We start from the raw sequence: 23,146 nt of genomic DNA on the forward strand, positions 1-23,146 counted from the left end.
GTTCCAACCTGGTTCCCGCCAGGAAGAGAATCACTCGGTTCGTTCAGGCAGCGGGGACTTTAGGAGCCATGAATGGCAGAGGAAGACAGGTGGTACCGACCGGAGCTGCCACACTCCCCTGCTGGAACCCACGAGCCACCCCCGTTCCAGTGCCATCTGGAGACGCTGTCACGGCCACCCTCCACTTCCCGGGTGTGCCATCCTGCCCACGGCGGGCACTGCGAGTCAGGAGGCACCCGCCTCACTGCTCCTCGGAAGGGGCCATACACTGAATCCAGGAGCAAAAGGACCCCCCCCCCCCCTTCCTGCCTCATTTCCCGCTCGCGCCTCCTTCGTTAGAAGCTGGGGGCGTGAGAGCCTGGGCAGCGGTTAATCCGCTGGGGCACCGGCTGCCGGGCAGCACCCAGGCTGGCAGGTGAGGAGTTGAGAGCCGCGAGTCCAGTCGCACAGGGAGGCCAGGAGGGTGCGGTGCGCGCCCCGCGGAGGGTGCTCGGGACTGGGGCCCAGGCAGGCGGCTGGTTCCACCTGCTTTGGAAGACCGACACGTGGGCACAGGAGGCACCCTGCTCGAGGCTGCGTTTGTGTCTAAGTTCACGTGGAGATGCCTCTTGTAAGATCAAACAGACGAATGGGGTGCGGGTGGACGCGCCCCTCGGGGTCCCGGGGAAAGGGTGCGTCTCCAGGGGGGGCCCACAGCCTCCCCCACCGCCACCCTGGGGACGCGGAGGGGCTGGGCCAGGCCCCGGGGCGCCGGGGAGACGCGCGGGGAGGAAGAGCGAGGCCGCGCCTCCGGAGGCCGCGCCGCGCCTGCAGCCAGGGGGCCGAGGCTGCTCTGGACCCAACTCGGAGGCAGAGCGGGCGGCGCCTCCCCGCGGAGCTCGCCTTAAGGGAGGACGGGAAGGAGCGGAGGGCGGCGCGAGCAGGGCGACCTCTCCCCCGGCCAGGCCCGCGGGCGTCCGCACCCCGCAGGGCACCGAGCCCCGCCCGCCCACGGCCGGCGGGGAGGGGCGGGATCGGCCCCGCGGGCGGCGCACCCACTCTCCGCCGCGGGGGCCGCGCCAGCGCCTCCGGCCTCCCGCGAGCGCCCCGCCCCGCTCCCCCCACCCCACCGGCACCCCGGCCGCTCCGGATCCCCCCGCCACCACCCGTCCGGTCGGGAGGCCGCATCCAAACCCACACCCGCCCGGGGTCAGCTCCCGGCGTGGGCGGAGGGTGGTGGGCGGGGCCTCCGGCGGGGTCACGCGTCCCGCCCCGACCAATAGGCGCGCGGCTCGGGGTGGAGCCGGGCCCGGCGGCGGCCGGCAGTCCGGAGCGGCGGGTGCAGAGGACGCATCGGGCGGAGTGAGCGGGTGCGGCCGGGGTCCACCGCGGAGGGGCGCGGGGGGTGGGGGGAGCGAGCGGGGAGGAAGCGGGGGCGGCCGCCACGCCCCGACCCCCTGACCCCCTCTCTCCTCGGCGCAGGGAGCCATGGAGCGCCTGGTCCAGCGGGTGCGCGACGCTTTCCAGAGCGGCCGGTCGCGACCCCTGAGGTTCCGGCTGCAGCAGCTCGAGGCGCTGCGCAGGATGGTGCAGGAGCGCGAGCGGGACATCCTGGCGGCCATCGCCGCGGACCTGAGCAAGGTGCGCGGGCGCCGGGCCGGGCTGAGGACGCCCGGAGCGGGGACGGGGACGGGGTCGGCTCCGGCGGGGCGGGGGGCGCGGAAGGTGCCCCCCTCTCCCGACCGCCCCTGCTCGGACAGCCCCGCGGGCGCTTTGCAGACACAGGAGTGCGTGTGCTTTCTGGCTTCTGTTCGTGAATTGCCGTTTATAGTTTTGCCTGTTTTCTATGGCATTTATGGTCCTTTTCCCTAGGAACTTTTTTATATCCTGGATTTCGGTAATTTGTCGGCGTAATACATTGCAGGTATTTTTCTCCGAGTCTGTTTCTTACCTTTTAACTTTGTTTACTGGTTCTTTTGAAGAAAGAGGTCTATTGGTTGCCGTTGTTGCACTTAAATTTTCATCCGTGGCTGCGTTTTAGGTCAGTGCTCCTCCAGCTGGCGCACTGGCGACCCCTGGGGACCTCGTGAAAATGCAGACTGAGGCTCGGAGGTCTGGAGGCGTGTCTGAGAGTCCGAGTTTCTGATAAGCTCCCAGGTGACACCAGGCGCCTGTTTTGGAACCAAGCTTTGAGTAGCAAGGTTAGGGTGGTGCTTAGGGCATACATATATATCCCCCTGTGTTTTCTAATAATATTGTCATTTTGGTTTTACTTTTTCTAAATTGTTGATTGTATTACAGATATCTCCTACCCACCTCCCCCTTTATGTTTTTACTTTTTATGTTTATTCCACAGGGAACAAGATTTTGCTCTGGCCTTGTGAGTCTCCCTCTCCCCACTTCCCTCAAAAGATTATTTTGAAGGGTAGTAGTATCTTAGAGTAGTAACAACAGGAACTATAAAATTCCCTTTAGTGTGCTTTAGGTGAAGGGCTGTGGTATCAAATAAACAAGATGGACTAGTTAAGATTTCAAAAAAGTCTGAATCATTTATTCTACAAGCATGAAATGTTTGTGTGAATCTATCTTCCTATATAATAAAATCCTAATATGCAAATTGACCGAACAGCAGAACAACTGGTCTCTATGACATGCACTGACCACCAGGGGGCAGATGCTCAATGCAGGAGCGGCAGCACTAAGGACCCCTCAGGGGATGTCCGACTGCTGGCTTAGGCCCGCTCCACACTGGAGGTCAGACATCCCGCAAGGGGTACCAGAGTGCGAGAGGACACAGGCCGAGCTGAGGGACCCCCCCCCCATAGTGCACGAATGTTGTGCACTGGCCTCTAGTCTATATAATAAAAGCCTAAGCAACCATTAAGGCAGAATGACCAGAACAACTGGTTGCTATGATACACACTGAACACCAGGGGGCAGACGCTCAGCAGGAACTGCCCCTGGTGGTCAGTGTGCTCCCACAGGGAGACCGCCACTCAGCCAGAAGCTGGGCTCACAGCTGGCGAGCACAGAGGTGGTGGTGGGAGCCTCTTCTGCCTCCGCAGCAGCACTGAGGAGCAGCAAGCAGGCGGGTGGTTAGGAGCGAGGGGTCCCAGACTGCGAGAGGGCACAGGCCACACTGAGGGACCCTCCCCACCCAGGGCCTCTAGTGTGTGTGTGTGTGTGTGTGTGTGTGTGTGTGTATGTATATATATCCTACATAATAAAGAACTAATACGCTAATTAGACCGGACAGTGGAATGACCTTCACAGACGACCAGTGGGCGGGGCTGCAAGGGCCGAGCCCCTTGATGCATGAATTTCATGCATTGGGCCTCTAAAAAAAAAAAAGAATGACAAGTCGCTGTGACACACACTGTGGCAGCCAACTGGCCCAATCGGTGCCCTGATTGGCCCCCCCCCCAATCTTCTTCAGTCCCTCCCCCCGCTGGCCCAGCCCCCAATCGGCCCCTCCACCCCAATCAGGGTCAGGGCCAGATGGCCAACATCCTGTGTCCCTCCCTCCAGCTGGCCCGGCCCAGCCCTGATGGCCCTATCGGGGCAGGCTGGCCTGACCCCACCCATGCACGAATTCATGCACCGGGCCTCTAGAGAGTGTGTGTGTGTGTGTGTGTGTGTGTGTGTGTGATTACTAAAGAAATACAGTAACTTCCTTGCCCTCAAGAGTTTTAAATTTGAGAGACAAAATATACACAGATAAAATACGAGAATAATTATAAACTACTATATTAAGGTGAAATATTAAGATGCAGGTCAAAAGCATAATTGCTATGGTTTATAAAGTGTGATCAAGGCAAGCCGTTATTAATCAGGGAAGTCATCCTGAAGGTAATGTTTAAGCCAGGTTTTAAATGCCTTGGGTGAGTAAAGAGGTTTTAGAGGGATTGAGTCTATTAGAGAGGGAGTTAGCAGGTCTGACAGCTTGGAGGTGCACAAGGCATCTGAATGGCAAGCCAGCTGGTCTGATCATGGCAGTGTGCCCTGCAGGTGTGCCTGGCCTGAAGTTTCTGACACTCGGGGTTGAGTGTGTCGTGCTTATGCAAGGTTTACTGTGACTCTCCTGACAGAGTGAGCTGAATGCATACAGCCAGGAAGTCATTACCATTCATGGGGAAGTTGATCTCGTGCTGGAGCAGCTTCCTGAGTGGATTACTGCTAAGCCAGCCAAGAAGAACCTGCTCACCATGATGGATGAGGCCTACATCCAGCCAGAGCCTCTGGGGGTCGTCCTGATTATAGGGGCTTGGAACTACCCCTTCGTTCTCACCATGCAGCCACTGATAGGAGCCATTGCTGCAGGTCTGATGTCAGCTTATGTCTTTATACCTTTTCAGAGGGTCCTATTCTCCTTGATTATAAATTAAGGATGGTGGCTAATTAACTACATTAGCTTTGATGGCATGCCTTCGTTTACACCAAGAGAATTTAAGAATATAAAGGCGTGAGTGGAATTGGAGTCAGGAATCCATATTCTAATATGGTTTCAGTTGCCAGCTGTGGCCGTGGATGAACCATTTGATTCTGTCTGGCCATTTCTTCATTCAGATAAGGGCTCTGGGAGCAATGCTGGCCTGGGTTTATAGTAAATGCCCAGAGATTAATTAAGGTCTCCTTTCTGCAGGATCCAGAATGGCAGCTTTATGTTGACAAGGCCTGTTTGCCCAATAATTCCAGGGCAGAGAAGAAAGTCCAGGCGTGGGAGTAGGAGAAAAATGATTGGAAGATAGAGGAGTGGGGGTGGTGAGTGATCGGAAGATAATGAGAACTAGAAAGTTAGCATTGGAAAAGAGAAACTGAGACAAGTTCTTGGGCTCAGGAGGAAGAACAGAATTAGGAGCAGCAGAAATAATTGGCGTCCTTAGCCTGTACTGCCTGCATGAACACCATTTTGGTAGCTATTAAACATTTAATCAAGTATTAGATGATACTGTTCTGCTTTTTGCTTTGTTTAGGAAATGCTGTGATTATCAAGCCTTCTGAACTCAGTGAAAATACAGCCAACATCTTGGCTGAGCTCCTCCCCCAGTACTTGGACCAGGTAAGAATGCCTTGGCCGTCTTCGGCACATCTCTTTGTTGTGGGAAACGCCCATTTGACCTCGCTTCCAGTCATGTCATGGATGGCTGGGGATCAGTTTGCAGTTCCCTTAAGCCTCCAACAGTTGGCCTCATAAAAGAAGTTGGCTCCAAAAACACCTTAGAACAGCTCAGCTATTGTGTTTATGCATTACATTTGAGCCAATGGCTTCATGGGCACCCCTGCCACTTACAGATGCTCTTCTGCCTTCGGCATTTGCTTGATCTAACGGGGTTTTAGGTGTGTTCAGTTGGTGAATTATTTAATGAGGGACTAGCACAGCGCTGGGTTCTGACCACCTCTTAGTGGAGTGTGACTATATAAGAACACTTCGCTTTAGAACGGGCCTGTTCGTGGCATGAAGCTCCAGGGCGGAAATGGCCTCCCAAACCAGAGCTGTCCCTCGGGTTAGTGCTGGCATTTAAGAGTGTCCGCGTTGAATAGGGCAGATGCGCTCCCGACCACAGCTGCTCCGTCCCTGTTCGAGCCGGAGGTCCTCCCGCCAGCGTCACGGAGCTGGCACTGTTGAGTTCTGCGTGGAATGGCTGCAGGAAGGAGCCCTCATTTGACTGCCTTTGGGAGGCAACTTGGAAATATCACACTTGTAGTTGTCCACGTGGATTTATAATCTAACTCCGGCCCTTGGAATAATATTGCTCTTTGTTGTCTTAACCACAGAACAGGTTTGTTCTAATAGCTGTGGTTATCTAGCTCCGAAGGACGGTGAAAGCAGAGAGATGTCGTGGGTTGAGTAGGATTAGGAACCAGAGGACAGAGGTTGCAGGGCCTGCGTCGCCCCTCAGCAGGGGTAAATTCTTCACTTTCTGACCGTCCAGATGGGCATAGTAACGCCCGCCCTGCCTCCCTTCGCTGTTGGGGCATCGATCACACATGCTCTGTAGATTAAGCCATACGCAAGTTAAAACGAAACAGTCGGGCAGCTGAACTCTGAAGTGAATGAGGACTAATTAGCCCTCCTAATTAGCAGGAGACCTAATTAGTGGAAACATGAGGTCCACAAACCAACTGTTACTTCATGCCAGCACCTCAGGATGTTCTGAACACACCTCCCTCCGTCTTCCTCGTCGTCTGTCCTCTGTCGTTGCCCTTCATGTCGCTTTTCAAAATGCACTTCTGCCATGGCAGTGCCGGTGACCGCACAGCCCTGTAAGGGCTCGGCCCCAAGCCTGGGACTTCTCCCAGTAACAGACGAGGAAATTGCCAAAAACACGTAAGCTCGTAAGTCACAGAGCGAAGAGCCGGTCAGACCTGACTTCAGAGCGAGTGTTCCGCCTGCTGCGCTTTGCATCGCAGTCCTCAGCAGGCAGCTGCTTGGTTCCCACCATGGGCTAGCCCTGCGCTGTGTTGTGGAGCGGAATGTTCAGGTTCAGACGTTAAGGGGGACCTGGTCCGCAGTCATGCGTAGCAGCCACTTTTTCTCACCTAAATCCTCAACTTGCACAGTCCCCGTCTTATACATTTCCCTGGCCAAGTCCAGCCATTTGCTCTTCTGCGTCTTCATTGCTGAGCTCATGTAGAAACGCCGCACTCTCCAGTCAGTGCCACTGTGGGGGGTGGTTCCCAGGTGCCATGGGAGTCTGTCCCGCCCTTGTCCTCCGTCTGCCCCTCTTCTATCCTCACGGGGCTGGTCTCCATCGTTTCTTGGTTTTACTGAATATTTTATGTCCATGTTGAAGAAACTGCTCGTTAGGCAATTGGATTAGTTTGGCAATGCAAATGTTTATCTTTCTTTTTTTAAAAGATTTTTAAAAAATTGAATTTAGAGAGAGAGAGGAAGGGAGAGGGAGAGAAACATTGATCAGCTGCTGCCTGCATGCCCCCCCAGCCCCGGGGGGGGGGGGGCGGGGGTTCGAGCCCTGACTGGGAATTGAACGGGCAGCTTTGAGGTGGGTAGGACAACGCCCAGCCAGCCGAGCCACACCGGCCAAAGCTGTTGTTCTTTCTTTAAGGACCTGTATGTTATGGTGAAGGGTGGCGTTGAGGAAACCACCGAGCTCCTAAAGCAGCGGTTCGACCACATTCTCTATACTGGAAGCACTGCGGTGGGGAAAATTGTCATGGCAGCTGCTGCCAAGCACCTGACCCCTGTGACGCTGGAGCTGGGCGGGAAGAGTCCGTGCTACATCGACAAAGACTGTGACCTGGACGTCGCCTGCAGGTGAGCTGGCTCCCTGGTCAGGGGGGCTTTCCCAGCACAGAGGGGACTTTTCCTACCAGGTTGATGTGTCCTCTTGCACTGGAACCCTACGCCTCTGGCCCGAGAGACATGAAGCTTTGGTGGTTGATGTCCTCATGGGTAACAGAATTCTTGCACAAACTGTCTCCTCCTGCCACTGCCAGCAGCGATGCGCAGTAGGTCCTCACTCCCTAGGAGTCACGGGAGGGGTCTTCTGTACTGAGATTATAGATCTACAAGAAATTCTACTTTCCTGCTGGTCGGTGATCCAGGAAGTAGGTAATCCGAAGTATTGTGTATGCCTAATACAATGCTGACATTCCCAACAGAAAGGGCATTCTGTCCATTTCTTAGCTGAGTTCCTTTGTTGATAAAACCAGTATTACTTATCTTTTAACTTAGATTAGCATTTTGCATCTGGGAACTAGAAAACAAAAGGTGTCAGGTTCTCTCTGCTAACTCAGGTTTCGCTAGCAGGAAGGACCAAAACCCAGAGGCTGTGTGCTCAGGGTGGTGTGGCTCCTCTCCCTCAGAGACACGGAGCGAGGGGGAGGTAATGAGGCTTCGCTGGGGTCCGGGCTGCCTTCGTCAGCAGAAGTCTGCTTTTTTGCCAGAATATGGGACCCTCAGTTGGAGAACGTTCGTGTCCCAGACTTTGACCCATCCATGGGCACAGCTTTCAGGGGGAGTGGCTGCTGTTCTGCGTGCCTGAGCATCCTGCCAGCAGGACTAAAGCCGCAGCCAGGAGGGCAGAGCCTGTGTGGAACTCCTGCCGTCCCTCATGTCCTTCTGGCTGGAGTGGGGGAGGAAGAGGGTGGAGAGGCTGCTTCTCTCTCCTGTAGCAGGCAGTGGTTTCTCTGCGCGCCAAGGACTGTTCCCCGTGAGTTGGCATGAGAATTTCCCCGTTCCTTAGAGCACTCACATCAGTTGGAAAATGCACTCCAAGTTCCAGCCAGCTGATTTAGAGACGAATTCTTAAAATATTTTTATTTTTATAAAGATGGCCAAATGCCCTGGCTGGTGTGCTCAGTGGTTAGAGCATCAGCCTGCGCATGGAAGGGTCACAGGTTCGATTCCCAGTCAAGGGCAGGTACCTGGGTTGCAGGTTCGATCCCTGGCCCTGGTTGAGGCGCATGCATGGAGGCAATCAATCGATGTGTCTCTCTCACATCGATGTTTCTCTCTCTCTCTCTCTCTCTCTCCTCCCACTCTCCTTCCTTTCCACGTTCTCTAAAAATCAATGGAAAAAATATCCTCTGGTTAGGATTAACAACAACAACAAAGGATTACCAAGTAAGTGTTTGCACACATGTTAGTTGAAAACATTCAAACAACACAAAAGATGTAACAAATGAAGAGTAGACTTAATCCCGTGGCTCTGGGCTTTTCCCCTTCAGACGCATAGCCTGGGGGAAGTACATGAACTGCGGTCAAACCTGCATTGCTCCCGACTACATTCTCTGCGAACCATCTCTCCAGAGTCAAATCGTGCAGAAGATTAAGGAAACCGTGAAGGTGAGTGTGTAACATGTCTGACTCCGCTGGTTTCATGAAGATGAGTCAGATCAGCTGTTTGCAGGCACTATCCTTATACCCTCCCTTCCCCGGGAAAATCCCAGTAGTCTGTGTGACTACGTTAACTTCCTGGCCAATTAAAAATGCTCCCTTTCCGTGGAGTGCCTGCCGGGAGGAAGGGTGGGTTGGTGTTACGTCCGCTTGTCTAATTGATTTGTTGATGGATAAACTGGTTAGTTGTGGTACATGCTTTAAAACAGCAGTTTCAGCCTTTTTCATCTCATGGCGCACAAACGAGTTACTGAAATTCTGCGGCACACCAAAAACTATTTTTCCCCCCAATTTGATGAAAAAAATAGGTATAGTTTTGATTCGTTCACACTGGACGGCTGTTGTGTTGGCTGCTGTCATTTTTTTATCTGAAAAGCTAAAGGGAAAGCGGTCAGTGCCCCTGACTAAATAGTCGGGTATTGCATGTTTTAAAAACGCTTGCTGCACACGGGTAAATAACTATGTGTGTGGTTTTGAGAGAGTGTTGCCAGGCCTTTGAGTGTAATCAGGTGGCATGGTGGTCATGCTAGTTACGGTTGCCGGTGGTTGTGTATGTGGTGTTTGGAGGAGTGAGTTAATCAGCCACCCATTTCTGGTATGTTCTTGAATGGTTATTGGTCTTCCAGGTGTTTAAAGTCAGGATCTCTAGGGAGGAAATCAAGGAAGGCTGTATGGGAGTGTCCCCAATGCCTTGAAGAAACACATGATTTGGGTTGAAGAAAGGAATGGGATAGACCAGTGTGACGAGTTCCCCAGTGGGAGGGGTCACTAAGCCCCCTGGGTGGGAGAAATTACTGGAACAATCGTTGTTCACTTGACAGATGCTAACTGAGCACTGAACAGAGGGTCAAGAACAGAGAGCACCGCTTGCAATCCGAGAACTGACCTGTACACCAGGAATTTAGGGAAGTGCAGTGCCCCAGGCAGGGCCACTGGGCCTCAGGTGCCAAGGGGCTTGGACAGAAGTGATGGGACGGAAGATGGAGCCAGATGAGGAGAAAATGAAAGGAGCATTGGCCAGACTCGGGGAATGTGAGATGGCAAAGAGGGGATTAAAAATCCCTGTGAGACGATGAGTCCTTGAGAATCGGAAGTTGTGTTTTGTTGAGAATGGTGGCGAACTGGCTTCAAAGGAGTAAGACCCCGTGGGCTTTGAGACATTTATTCTCTGAGCACAGTTCTCAACTGAGGTCCCCAGGGAGCCATGTAGGAACAGTTCCCTGTCCTCACCCTCCAGCTGTGGCTCAGTTGGTCTAAGGTGCCACCAGCATGGAAAACCGTGGTTGGTGGCACGGGGGGGGAGGGGGCAGGAACATACATGTCAGCAAGCTGCTGGGATGATTTTTGTTTGTTTGGGGGCGGGTTGGTTTGTCTGATTTGAGAGGACGTTTATGGAAGCCGGGGCAGTGAAACAAGGGGCGCTTAGGAGAGAGGCAGCAGCAGGAGAGCCTGGGCTGGGCTGCTCTGGCTCTCTGGGGAGTCAGGGAAAAGGGGCCTTGGAGACAGGTTCAGGGGTCCCCTGGTTGCAAGTCTCCTGGGGTCCCTTGGAGTTTTGGAGGTGCCCGCCTGAGCGGGAAGGAAGGCGTGGCCGCTCCTTGCTGGAGAGTCTTGCCCAGGCCTGAGCTGTGTGTGGAGGTGGGCAGCAGTGCTCATTTTGATTGAGAGTAAGCTGAGAGCTGTCATGAGGCTTTGAAGTGATGCAGCAATTCAGTCATTTCGTGTTTGTTTTACATAATAAATATTGATTCTATGGCCTTAGAGGTTCTTGCCTTGTTCAGTTGACCGGGCTGTATTTTGATCTGCGTGGTTGCCCTGTCATCTGTGACGGGTGGGAATGCCTGTCTCGAGAACATGGAAAACGATGGAAAAGCACAGAGCTCAGCCACCTGCATGCAGACGGCTGGATGGTAAATAGTCTAGGCTTTGCAGGTCCTGGGGTCTCTGCTGCAGCCACAGCTCCGTGCAGGGAGCAGCCACAGCCAAAGGGAAGCAGGGTCCTCAGATGGAGCAAGACCTTCTACCCGCTCTCGCGGCCCCCGCTCGGGCTCGGCCCACAGGCAGACGCCCGAGGTCCCTCTGACCCGGAGACCGTGGAGAATGACAGGCGTGTGCAGCTGCTTGAACTCCTGTCCTTGACATGCCAAGAGGCCTGGACGTGCCTCGATGGCAGATTCTCCGTGACTTGCCGCGGGTGACGTCCGATGAAGCCATTCTAAGTGGGAAATATAAGTGGAAGTTGGTTTGGCACCTAACCTGCTGAACATCCTCGCTTCGGGCGGCGGAGCTTAAACGCGCTCAGCACTCACATTAGCCTGCTCTTGGGCACAGCCACCCGCTGCCGCTGCCCAACCGGAGCTGGTGCACACCGCACCTCACTGGCCCGGGAAAAGGTCAAAGTTCCAAGTACACTTTCTGCTCAAGTTGTGTCACTTTTGTGCCGTCAAAAAGTCAGAAGACCTAAAGTTGAACCCTCAGAGTTGGGAACAGTCAGTACCATTAAAGCACTTGGTGGGGGGAGATGTGATGATATAAAACCAGGTCGATTTCTGAGCACGAGTGGACTTTGTACTTTTAAAGAAGTTGAAATATGGGTCTTTTGTGACAGTTAAACACTGTTGTTTTAAATAGGAATTTTATGGAGAAAATATAAAAGAATCTCCTGATTATGAAAGGATCATCAATCTTCGTCACTTTAAGAGGCTCCTGAGTCTGCTCGAGGGACAGAAGATCGCTTTCGGTGGGGAGACGGATGAGGCCACCCGCTACATCGGTGAGGGGGCCCCTTCCTCACGGGAGAGGGCAGCTGGACCGTGTGTACTGACACTGAGCAAACAGATATTTAGTGTAAAATAAGCTTAAATGCTGCTTCGGGTAGGCTGTACGGATGATCACACACACACTCACGGTTAACTATACCACATGTGTTGCACCAGCTTTTCTGTATTGACGCATATTTTTCTTCCTAACTACCCCGAGAAGCAGAACTCTGTAATTACTTCCAGTTTACGCCTGGAAAAACGGCTCAGAGAAATAGCTGAGCCATCATTCCACAACTAGCCACTGGCAACGCTTTCGCAGAAATTATTTTTTGATCTGTCATGCTTGACATTATTGGTTCACTTTCTGTGGCTTTTATTTTCTGCCATAAGCCTGTATTCGTTTTGAATTTTAAGCACCTTTTCCAAAGTAACATATAACAGAGGAATGACACATTGAGTTGGCAGAAAAGCTGCCCGGACCAGCTTTTCTGCTCTTATCAGGTAGGATGCTGCGCATTACAAAACCCGCTTAAAACTCACAGGGCTCCACCCATCAGGAAGACTGCTCTAGGATAAGGAGAGCTGAGTGCCGCCTGTGAGTTCAGTGGCTCAGTAATACCTCAGGAAGCCCCCGTGGTTGGTCTTTCTGTCCTCCATCCTCAGCGTGTTGACTTGCCCACCACTTGGCTAATCAGTGGCCAGGGGGATGGTCATTCATGATTAGCTCAGACTAGTCAGGAGCTTTCCTCTGACCCGGAGTCAGGGTCACCTGATCTGAGCTCATGGCTATGCGAGGAGGGTGGACACCCACACCAAACCCGTTCTCTGACTTGGGGGAGCACGGATGGGGGTGCACATGGACACCCCTGAGTGCTGGCAGAACCTGGTCGGAGATGAGGAGTCAGGGAGGCTCACAGTCGCTGCCGTCAGGTGCTTCTTTCGTAGTTGACCGTCCAGCGTGTGACAGGTCCCTGGGGTGTGCTGATGCGCCAGGAGGCTGGGGTGCTCGCCAAGCTCCTTCCGCGTCCACAGTGCCTCCCTGTGCCCCTGCCCGCAGTGGATGGAGCACTGAGCTGAGGGCGAGGGAATCTTGGCCATTTAAGTATGTTTTCTTAACGTGTAACCGAATGGAATGCAGGTCAATGAGACTGCAGGAAAACACTTGTAAGAAGTGTTGATGTGACCCAGAGGGGCTCTCTGTGCTCCCAGAGCTGTGCACACAGCCTCCTGTTAGGCGTGTGCTGTGACCAGGGTTAAACATGAGCAGGATGCATCCAGGCACAGCTCTTTCTCTTGGTTTGCATGGTGACCCCGAGTCAGGTGCTTGCAGACACTCAGTTAGCACAGGCTCGTCCCATACTCGGGGCTTTCCCGGGCGGGTCCTTGGGGGAGGGAAGGGATGGCGAGGTGGCCTGCTGAAACGGTGGGCGGGGCGGGGGGGGGGTTGCATCTCTGTCTCCTGTAGCATTTTCATTTGCTTATTTTGTTTTCAGCCCCAACAATACTTACTGACGTTGATCCTGAAACCAAGGTGATGCAAGAGGAAATTTTTGGACCAATTCTTCCAATAGTGCCTGTGAAGAATGCAGATGAAGCCATAAAGTTCATCAATGACCGCGAAAAGCCATTGGCTTTCTATGTGTTTTCTCATAACAACAAGGTAAACGTTACAGAGCGCAGCACACTCACAGCCACTATTGTAAGTCCGGGGCCCTTTGGCAGCAGAGCCAGTGGTGTATTTTGTGTGATACTAGGACCCACCACCTCTTCTCGGGAAGCGTGGGGCTGTGGTGACTGCCTACCCCCTGGGGGTAGAACTCCAGGGTGAGTGTCCGAGCCTCCCCTGTAATCGGGAGCCTCAGGGGCCGGCATTAGAAGCTTTTCTGTGCCGCACTCAGGGCTGGGGGGCAGCAGTCTCTGGCTGCCGGGAGGTGGTGCGATGTCTTTAGCTCCTCCTTGCTGAGCGCTTGCCGTTGGGGGGAGCGTCCGGCAGGTGAGCACTGCACGTGTGACCCCAGCCTGGGCAGCCGCACCCCTTTTCTGAGTGGCTTGCCCAAGTGCATTACAAGGGGACTGGCTGCTGCTGAGGGGCAGGGGCCTCGAGGTGGGCACGCGGGGTCCAGAGGCTGATGGAGCCGGCGGTCGAGGTCTGAGGCGCTCCCCGGTGCAGCGCTCGGGTGTGGGGAGACGGTGTGCGGGCTGCGTGAAGAGCGGGCTGGCCACGCGCAGGCCTGACATCTCAGAGGCCGTAGTGGAGATGCGGCCTGGAAGCTCAGGTCCCGGGCAGGTGCGCTCGGTGGGTGGCCTGTGCGCAGTCCCACGGCGTTTCCGGTGAAGCGCCCGGGCCGGTCGGCTCCCGGGTGACGTGGCACTGACCCGTCAGGCCTCACTGTCCCCATTCGGGTCTTAGGACACCGTTTCTTCAGAAACTGGGTGCTAAGTCTTACATATTTGTTGCATTTCATAAAAGCTAAATGATATCTAGAAGTCATACTCTGTAACTTAAAGCAGAGGTGGAGAAGTAGTAACAGTTTAAAAAACCAGAGTAGAGACCGGACCCTCCCTTATTGTTAAAAAGGCTTCGCTGCCATTTTGGGGGTCCAGCTCGAAGGGCGATTCGGGGCTGCCTCCGTGAAGTGCTAGCCGTGCGCCTGCCAAGTTCAATAGGGGTCACGTTTGCTGTCTGCCCTGTGCGGGCGCCTCTCCTGTACGGGCTCATGGTTTGAGAAGAGCAGGGGCTCCCCGAGTCCTCTTGGAGGTGAAGCGCGGCTCCCCCCTGCCCGTGTGCAGCCTGAAGCGCTGACCCAGCCTCGCTCTGTCCCTCAGCTCGTCCGGCGGATGATTGACTGCACGTCCAGCGGGGGTGTCACGGTCAACGACGTGATCATGCACTTCACGCTCAGCTCCCTGCCCTTCGGAGGCGTGGGTGAGTGTCCCCGCGCCGCCCCAGCCGCCGCGCTTTCCGCGGGTGGTCCTCTCCGAGCGCCCTCCCGGCGCCCGGTGGCAAGTCCTCTTCCTGCTCCCTCCCGGCCCTCTGCTGGGGCTCCTCTCTGTCCTGCCACCACCTTTCACCCTGAGTAGCACCTGCCACGGCCTCCAATTATTTTGTTCCTTTTGTTGCTTTACGTGTTGATTGTCCTTCTCCCACATTTAGGGGATTTTGGAGCCAGCAGTCAGGACCCTCCATCTTGGTTAGGGAGGTAGTGAGTGGCAGGGGAGAATGCCAGGAGCACAGTGCCAGGCTGCTCGCCCTGAGCTGTCCCCTGGGCACTCACCTCGGTGGCGCTCTGGGGCACAGCCTGTGGCTCCCTCTGGGCTGTCTGCCTCTTTCACACCTGGGAGGACTGACTTGACTTTTTATTTAAGGAGGGAGGGATCTCTTGGGGGTCGAGCAACATGATCTGCTGATGGACTGGAGTGTTTGGGTGTGGAGGGAGGTGGTGAAGGAAGGAAAGGATGGTTAGTGAGATTTGGGCTGTAGTTATGTGGTCTCACTGACCACATCTTTCAAGGATTAGAGCAGACTCCGTTGTGTCTGGTTCCTCCGTGCCCACAGGATCCCGTGGTGCCCTGCAAGCCACAGGGCCGCTAAGTGCTGATCCAGTGACGGGCTCAGTCCTGTCTGACTGGGTGCATTTGGCACCACTGACCAGATGCTCTTCTTTGTAACAAAACAAACCTTCCCCCAAATGGCTTAGTAAGAAAACTCGGGAAAGATAGAGGAGCCCAAAGAAACAAACTCAGATTACCCATAACCCACTGGCTAGAGATAGCCTCTGCTGATGTCTTTCAAGTTCTTTTCAAAATGCTGACCTTTTGATCCATGTTGCCAGATTTCCCTGACGCTTCAGCTGCCATCTAAGTGATGGACCAGTGAACTGCCTCCCGGCACTGGGTGTCCTGGCTTTGCCACGGTCCCGCACACGTGATGGCCTGTGCCACGGTCCCGCACACGTGCTGGCCTGTGCCACGGTCCCGCACACGTGCTGGCCTGTGCCACGGTCCCGCACACGTGCTGGCCTGTGCCACGGTCCCGCACACGTGCTGGCCTGTGCCACGGTCCCGCACACGTGATGGCCTGTGCCAAGGTCTCGTACATGTGATGGCCTGTGCCACGGTCCCGTACACGTGATGGCCTGTGCCACGGTCCCGTACACGTGATGGCCTGTGCCACGGTCCCGTACACGTGATGGCCTGTGCCCCGGTCCCGTACACGTGAGGGCCTGTGCCACGGCGCCGCACACGTGATGGCCTGTGCCACGGTCCCGCACACGTGGTGGCCTGTGCCACGGTCCCGTACACCTGATGGCCTGTGCCACGGTCCCGTACACGTGATGGCCTGTGCCCCGGTCCCGTACACGTGATGGCCTGTGCCCCGGTCCCGTACACGTGAGGGCCTGTGCCATGGCGCCACACACGTGATGGCCTGTGCCATGGTTCCGCACACGTGGTGGCCTGTGCCATGGTCCCGTACACCTGATGGCCTGTGCCACGGTCCCGTACACGTGATGGCCTGTGCCACAGTGCCATACACGTGTCTGTCCAGCACACACAGTAGATTTGAGATGTGAAAACTGGCCGAGAGCATGGCTTTTGAGAGGCAGAGACTGACACTTGCCTGTCACCACCCAGCGGTGTCACCTGTCGTCCTGGTCTTGGGTGCCTTCTGGGAGCTTGGAGGCAGCCGGTGGGTGCGTAGGGCTGTGGAGTGGAGCCACGTGCCGGTCTGGCCTCCATCCTGGCTTTGCGTTTTCACCTCGGACAGTACCCGCCCTTGCGGGCTCCCTCCCCTCTGGACTCGGGGTGATGCACTTAGCACTGTGGGGGGTGGTGAGTGAGGTCAGAGGCCGCACAGCACTGTCCCTGGCGTCCTGAGAGCCCTGCCGGGGAGCTGCCCACCTGCCCTCCTCTTGGGGAGCGTCCTGTTTTATAGGGAGGCCCGCCTGGTGGGGACGCTGGGAAGAGTGTCCTGAGAGGAGCCCCTGGCACCAGCCCAGAGGTGGAGCCGGGGTCCGAGGCAGCAGTGCCGCCTGCAGCACAACCGCGGTGTCTGTTCCTGTCTTTCAGGTTCCAGTGGGATGGGAGCTTATCACGGAAAACATAGTTTCGATACTTTTTCTCACCAGCGTCCCTGTTTATTGAAAAGTTTAAAGAGAGAAAGTGCTAACAAACTCAGATATCCCCCCAACAGCCAGTCAAAGGTGGATTGGGCAAAATTCTTCATTCTGAAACGATTCAGCAAAGGAAAACTCGGTCTCCTGCTCCTCGCCGTCCTGGGCATTGTGGCCGCCGTGCTGGTCAAGGTAAGTCCCGCGGCGCGTGCCGGCGTCAGGCCCCGCCTGGGTGGCCGCCAGCTGCGTTCCTGTTGCCTGGGGGGCTCCTGGGATCTTTGCATGAACTCTGGCTCAGATGAAGGCGGTGGGCCGCACAGCCTGCTGGCCAGCCTCCTGTTTTTGCCAAAAGGTGGGGGCACAGCCACGCCCTCGCTGGCTTGGCCTCTGGCTGCTGTTGTGCTGAGACTCGAGGCCACAGAGCCCACGGCCTGCCTGCGGCACAGCCGCCGACCTCTGGTCTCAGACGTCACGCCACGAGGACCGCCTGGCCGAGTTCTGAGCCCCGCGACCCTCTGGCGCTTTGCTCTGGGGCCTCGGTTTCAGTTTCGTTGGTGAATGTGCCTGGGAGGGAGGCGGAGCTCTGGTGGTGGGGGGGAAGCGACCGCTGAGGGAGGTCTGGGGGCTTTTCCTCCAGATTTGACTCCCATAGAACGATTCTCTCGGTGACAGCGACATAGACACGGGCTTGCTGAGAGGCCCTGACCGCCGCCTCCCAAGGCAGTTTGTGTCCTTGAGGGGCGAGCCGGTGCGAGCTGGGGTGGGAGGGCAGGCGGTGGTTCTGGGCTCCCCCCCCCCCCCCCGGTGGCATTGAAGGGACTCCTCTGTGAGGAGCAGGCTGGGGGAGCAGCAGAGCTCGAGGTGCCGTGGGAATAGCGTGTGTGTGTCTGTCCTGTTCCAAAGCGGCAGGGCTTGGGTGGAATCGGAGATCCCAGTTGCATGTGAGGTCATTTGGGTTTTCTCAGAGACACCGGGCTGTGCTGGGCCTCCTGGCGGCCCAGGGAGCCGTGTGAGCCGACGTGTCAGAACCAGCTGTCTGTGGGAGTGAGGTAGGACTTCTCTCTATGCAGCGGGCTTGGGGCTGTGGAAGAAACAGTGTTCACTTGCCTTCGATTTGGACTTTGGCCCGAGTGTCAGATGTTAAAACTTAACTTTCCCACATTTCAAAAGGGTGAGTGAGGGTGGGTCGCTAGAATCTTAAAAAGTGTAGAGGTGCCGTAACCGGTTTGGCTCAGTGGATAGAGCGTCAGCCTGCGGACTGAAGGGTCCCAGGTTCGATTCCAGTCAAGGGCATGTACCTGGGTTGCGGGCACATCCCCAGTGGGAGATGTGCAGGAGGCGGCTGATGGATGTTTCTCTCTCATCGATGTTTCTAACTCTCTATCTCTCTCCCTTCCTCTCTGTAAAAATCAATAAAATATATTAAAAAAAAAGTGTAGAGGTGATGGTTAGCTGGGTCTGGATGAAGGTGCATCAGTTTTACAGAAGGACAGGCACTCACTGCCCCCTCCTCTCCCCATCCCTCCACGCTCCGGAACCGGACCGCCAGCCAGTGTAGACCTGCAGTCGCTTTAGACACCGAACGCTTTGTTTGATAATTTGAGAATCTTCGAAGAATCCCTCAGTCACTTTTAGTTTTGTTTTGAGTTGTTTTGGTTTTAAAATGTGACTTTAGGATTCATGGCAGCACCCGGCGTGTGCAGCTCAGGCCTTCCATTGCTCGCCTTCCTGCGGCCCAGTGCGCCGGGCAGCTCTCTGCCGGCAGCAGCCTGGTGCGGCTTGCTGCCCCTCTCAGCTGCAGCTCCTGGGCTGGGCTGGGACTTCTCAGCCTCGTGGCAATTTGGAGGTCCCGGCTGACTGCTCTCAGGCCTGCCATACTCTCAGGAAGGCCCCGCATCAGGGTCTGGAGAAGCAGCGCCGTGTAACAGTGCGTAGCCGCACCCAGCGGCCTGGCTCCGTGCGTGAGCATCGACCTATGAACCCGGAGGCCACAGTCCAGTTCCCGGTCATTGCTCAGTCCCCAGTAGAGTGTGTGCAGGAGGCAGCCGACCAATGATTCTCTCCCATCATTGATGTTTCTCTCTCTCTCCCCTCCCTTCCTCTCTGAGATCATCTATATATAAAATGTGGCTTTGAAAAGAAATTAGCCCTCCACAAAAAAAAAAAAAAAAAAAAATGTGGCTTTGATTCCTGGCTTTGAGATCGACCTAATTGTGACGTTGGGCAAGGCCTTTCCTTGGCCTTAGCATCCTCGCCTGTAGGCAAGGGAGGCGTCAGGCTTCCCGGCCCCTTCCAGCTCCACCTCTCAGGGCTCAGTCCTGTGAGCTGGTGTGCTAGCTGTTCAGGTTGGTTGAATTCAGTGAGACTATGGAAAGATTTGGTTTTCTTTTCCTCTTAGCTGCTTCTCTGCTATTCTCTCTGAGCTTGTATCCTTTTTTTTTAAATCACCTTTTATTGTAAATAAATGACCGAGCCTATATTTACTTGAGGAATCTTTATTATAATTATGTGTGGATGTGATTGTATTCATTTTGCTAGAATTAGGATGGATTTAAAACATTTCTTTAAAAATCCTCTCCCAAGGATATGTTTTTACTGATTTGAGAGAGAGAGGAAGGGAGAGGGAGGGAGAGATAGAAACATCAATGTGAGAGAGAAACATCGTTTGGTTGCCTCACACACACACACCGACCGGAATCGAACCCGCAACATTTGGAGTCAGGACGGTGTTCCAACCACCTGAGCCGTGAGGCCAGGGTGGGTCAGAAACACGTAAATGGGAAACGGAAAGCGTGCGTGCTTATCTCCAAAGAGCCTTTCGGAGCCTCGGGCAGTTCTCTGTAGACATTGGAACACACGCGTGCAAGTGCCCAAAGCTCCAGTGAAGTGCAGTCTGAGCTGCGGGAAGCATTGCGGAGGGCGTGCAAGGGTCAGGGGTACAGAGGCTGGCGTTGGTAAGTGTCCCCCGGCCTCTGAAAATTAAATATGACAGTTGAACTCTAAGGTGTGTGGCAGCGCTTCTTCAGCCTCACAGCATGGCTTGGAGTTAGTAGGACTTTGGAATTTTAGTCGTGTTTTAAATTAATTTTTAAAGGGAGAGAGAGAGAAACATCGTTTGTTATTCCACCTACTTACGCGCTCATTGGTTGATTTCTTGTATGCGCCCTGACCGGGGAGCAAGCCCTCCGCCTTTCTGTATGGGGTTGACGCTCTAACGAGCCGCGCTCCCGCCCACGGTGAAGCTTTAGTGGTACTGCAGCTGTCAGCAGTTCTCGATGTCAGGTAGCGGCTGCTCGCAATGCGAGGACAGTAAATCAGCATTTTCCGCTCCCGTCTCTGGGCCAGGGCTGTCCCACTGGCCCGGAACAGGGTGCCGCCGCCGGCACCAGCCTGTGTGGTTACAGGGGTTGGGGGAGAGCATAATCTTGACCCAGTTCACAGCGCCCTTAGACGCTGAGGGACACGCGGCCTTCGGCGGAGCGCGCTTGGAGGGGCAGCCTCGGCTCCCGCCCCAGGGCTGGCCGGGTGACCTGGTCTCTCTCTCCTCTGCAGGCTGTGTACTACTGAAGCGTGGCCCTGCCCAGCCCCCTCGCTGCCCCCACCGAATCATCCCTCTCTGAAGGAGTTCCTGAAGCCGTAGGTTTAGCATCCTACCAAAAATGGAAAGAGAACACGCAGCCCTCTACTCACCCTGACGTCATTGCCAAGCGCCACGAATGCAACTTGCATTTCAGCCAAATCCCCGCGTTCCCCCTGAGGACACTCAGAACCCACTCTCGACTGCGCTGCCCGGGTTGGGGCCGGGGAAGGAGAATGTCTGGCGCTACCCCTGCGTCCCCTGGGAGCTCGGAGGAGCCTCAGACCCGCCCAGCGACCGCCTCCCCCGTTCGTGGGACCTGGGACACCCCGCCCCGTCCCTGCTGTTGCCTCCATCACTCTGGAAACTTTCAAGAGTTCAGTCCGGAGAGATGAGGATGGATTTTCCCCGGCTCTAGAACTCGGGGAGAGGGGTCCCTGTCCCTTGTTCACCCCTTGGGACTTGCGGACCTGACCTCCACGAGTTGGCCCGCCCATCAGACCAGTGGTGCTCCTCCGTTCTCGTCCGTTCACCGTCCTGCCTTGTGTTTGGTTGTGGCATCTCTTGTCCCTGCCACGGAGGCTTATTGTGACGGTAACCCCGAAGCATCCTGTGAACCCTAGGACTTCCGGGAAGACAGTGCCCGTTTCATTCGGGTGTCACCTGTCACTCTCACGGTGTAGGCGTTACAGATCCTACATCTTGCAAAACCTAACTGGCATTTTCAAACGTAGTAGTAGGAGTGCTGTACTTACAATTCTTACCCTCTGTCAGGCCCCTGAAATTGCAAGTTAGTGGTTTTCCAGGGGCAGATCTTTACGTGGTTTATTCTCTAGCAACAATGCAAGGAAGTTTCACTTCTTTAAGCTGCAGAGAGGCCCCTTGTGGGGAACCATTTCCTGTCTGTCGGGGACAAGAGGCCTAGGATGCTCAGGGCCTTGGGGTGGTCCTTTGGCGAAACCTGCAGGAGGACTCAACGCCTAGCAGTTGGCCAGGCTGAGGGGGTGGAGGGCCAAGCAGCCGCCCGCTGGGGAATGTGCTCAAGAGGAGCCCAGAGGAGGGCGGGCTCCCCGTGGGGCCTGCTGGGGGACTGGCGGCCTGAGCCCACCTTCCCCCCATTGAAACAGACTCCGCCCACGCGACGAGAGAATGTAACTCGATATGGAATGTGTAATCAGCTTCGTTGGATGAGTTTGTTCCTTGAAGACGGTCTGAAGTATGTCTTTATCACAGAATGAGGTGTCAGGAATTCATCACTACACTGGTTTAGGAAAAAGATGCTTAAACTGTAACTATAGAGTAATCATAATTTCAAAATGGCATTTTCATTTAGTAAATTGTAATTATAATTTCTAGTTAAACTAAATTATTGGCTTGTCTACTAGTATATTCCGCTTCAAAATAAACCATTATATTTGATGAAAGGGTATGATTTCCATAACATTCTTAGCGTGGAACCTCAGACATGATCTTTGGGCAGAATTCTTTGATCATGTATTTTCTCCAACTGTAAATACATATTTTGCCTTTACCGAAGGTGGTGTCTCAACTTCCTTTACGCCATGCGTCCTCGTGTTAAGTTCTAGCTGAGGAGGTTTTCTCAAGCTTCGCTTTCTGCCCTTTGTAGTTTGTTTTTTGTTGTTTTTTTGTTTGTTTTTTGTTTTTGTTTTTTAAAAATATATATTTTATTGATTTTTTACAGAGAGGAAGAGAGAGGGATAGAGAGTTAGAAACATCGATGAGAGAGAAACATCAATCAGCTGCCTCCTGCACACTCCCTACTGGCGATGTGCCCGCAACCAAGGTACATGCCCTTGGCTAGAATCGAACCTGGGACCTTTCAGTCTACAGGCTGATGCTCTATCCTCTGAGCCAAACCAGCTAGGGCTGGTTTTTGTTTTTTAAAATACCTTTGTAGTAAATAAGTTTTTTCCAACTACATCCTCTGGGCTGTTGTAATTTGTAATAAGAAATGGATATGGTCTCTGTCCCTATTCCTGCCCCAGAATTCCTAAGTGATGAGAGTGACTAAGGCGTCTTGTTCACGTTAATGGTAAGGGTTTTCGGACAGGGCCGGAGGATGAGGGATGGGAGACGGTTGCCAGGGAAACCAGCCCCACCCCCTCTCCCTGCTCCGTGCCTGTGCGCCTCCCACCTGGCTGCCCCCGAGTTACATTTCTTAATCAACGGGTCATCCAGTCAGTAAGGTATCCCAGCGAGTGAGTCCCTGGGCCACTCTGACAAGTTAATTGGCCTGCGGAGGGGTCATTGGAACCTCCCATCTGCGCTGGTTGGTCTGGTGACACCTGGACCTGTGTTCAGAGCCTGAAGCTGCCGGTGGGGGCGGGGGGGGCGTGTCTTGTGGGACCCAGTCCCTAACCTGTGGGAGCTGATGCTGTGTCCAGGTGCTTAGTGAGAACTGAGGTAAGCTGTGGGCCATCAGCTGGTGCCAGAAATGCTCGGTGGCCGGGAAGGAAACCTCAGAACTGGATCACATCTTACCCTCCGATCCCCATTTGCTGGTAAGCGCGTTCAGAGGCCACGAATCCCACCGGCTTCACACAAAAGGTCCCACACCGGCCTGCCTCCGGGCTGTTGGAGACACCAGTGTATTTCGTGCCCACGGCCGGAAGGGCCTTCCAGGTGCCCGTGTTTCCACGGCTCGTCAGGCTGTGGGCCGTTCCCTCCTCGCCCGGGAACCACGGACACGGTTGGAGAGCCAGTGGCATTACCTCGCCACGCTCTGCACCTGGTGCGTGACGGGTGCTAAACGCTCGCGAACAAAAGGCATTTGTGTCAGACAAGGGTGTCGGCTTGCCCTCCTGTGGGCCGGAGGCTGGGTGGCTGTGTGGGCGCTGCA

General features: G+C 54.9%; 1 protein-coding gene across 4 annotated transcripts; it reads left to right on the plus strand.

Moving 5' to 3' along the window:
• The first annotated feature begins 1,222 nt into the window (after positions 1-1,222).
• Positions 1,223-21,817, plus strand: ALDH3A2 (aldehyde dehydrogenase 3 family member A2). Of its 4 annotated transcripts, none has more exons than XM_059668484.1 (12): positions 1,223-1,349; positions 1,462-1,620; positions 4,068-4,299; positions 4,953-5,038; positions 7,047-7,255; positions 8,671-8,788; positions 11,468-11,609; positions 13,092-13,258; positions 14,425-14,524; positions 16,666-16,901; positions 17,675-17,758; positions 20,262-21,817. In XM_059668484.1, the coding sequence occupies exons 2-11, from the start codon at positions 1,468-1,470 to the stop codon at positions 17,720-17,722; spliced, it is 1,491 nt and encodes a 496-aa protein (XP_059524467.1). In that variant the 5' UTR covers positions 1,223-1,349; positions 1,462-1,467; the 3' UTR covers positions 17,723-17,758; positions 20,262-21,817. The 4 variants fall into 4 exon arrangements, with proteins under 4 accessions (XP_059524467.1, XP_059524468.1, XP_059524469.1 ...); XM_059668485.1 differs by having other exon boundaries at positions 1,255-1,341; XM_059668486.1 differs by lacking the exons at positions 1,223-1,349; positions 17,675-17,758.
• The last annotated feature ends 1,329 nt before the right edge of the window (positions 21,818-23,146 follow it).

The sequence above is a fragment of the Myotis daubentonii genome, chromosome 16, assembly GCF_963259705.1.
Source record: "Myotis daubentonii chromosome 16, mMyoDau2.1, whole genome shotgun sequence".
In the NCBI taxonomy this organism is placed as follows: domain Eukaryota; kingdom Metazoa; phylum Chordata; class Mammalia; order Chiroptera; family Vespertilionidae; genus Myotis; species Myotis daubentonii.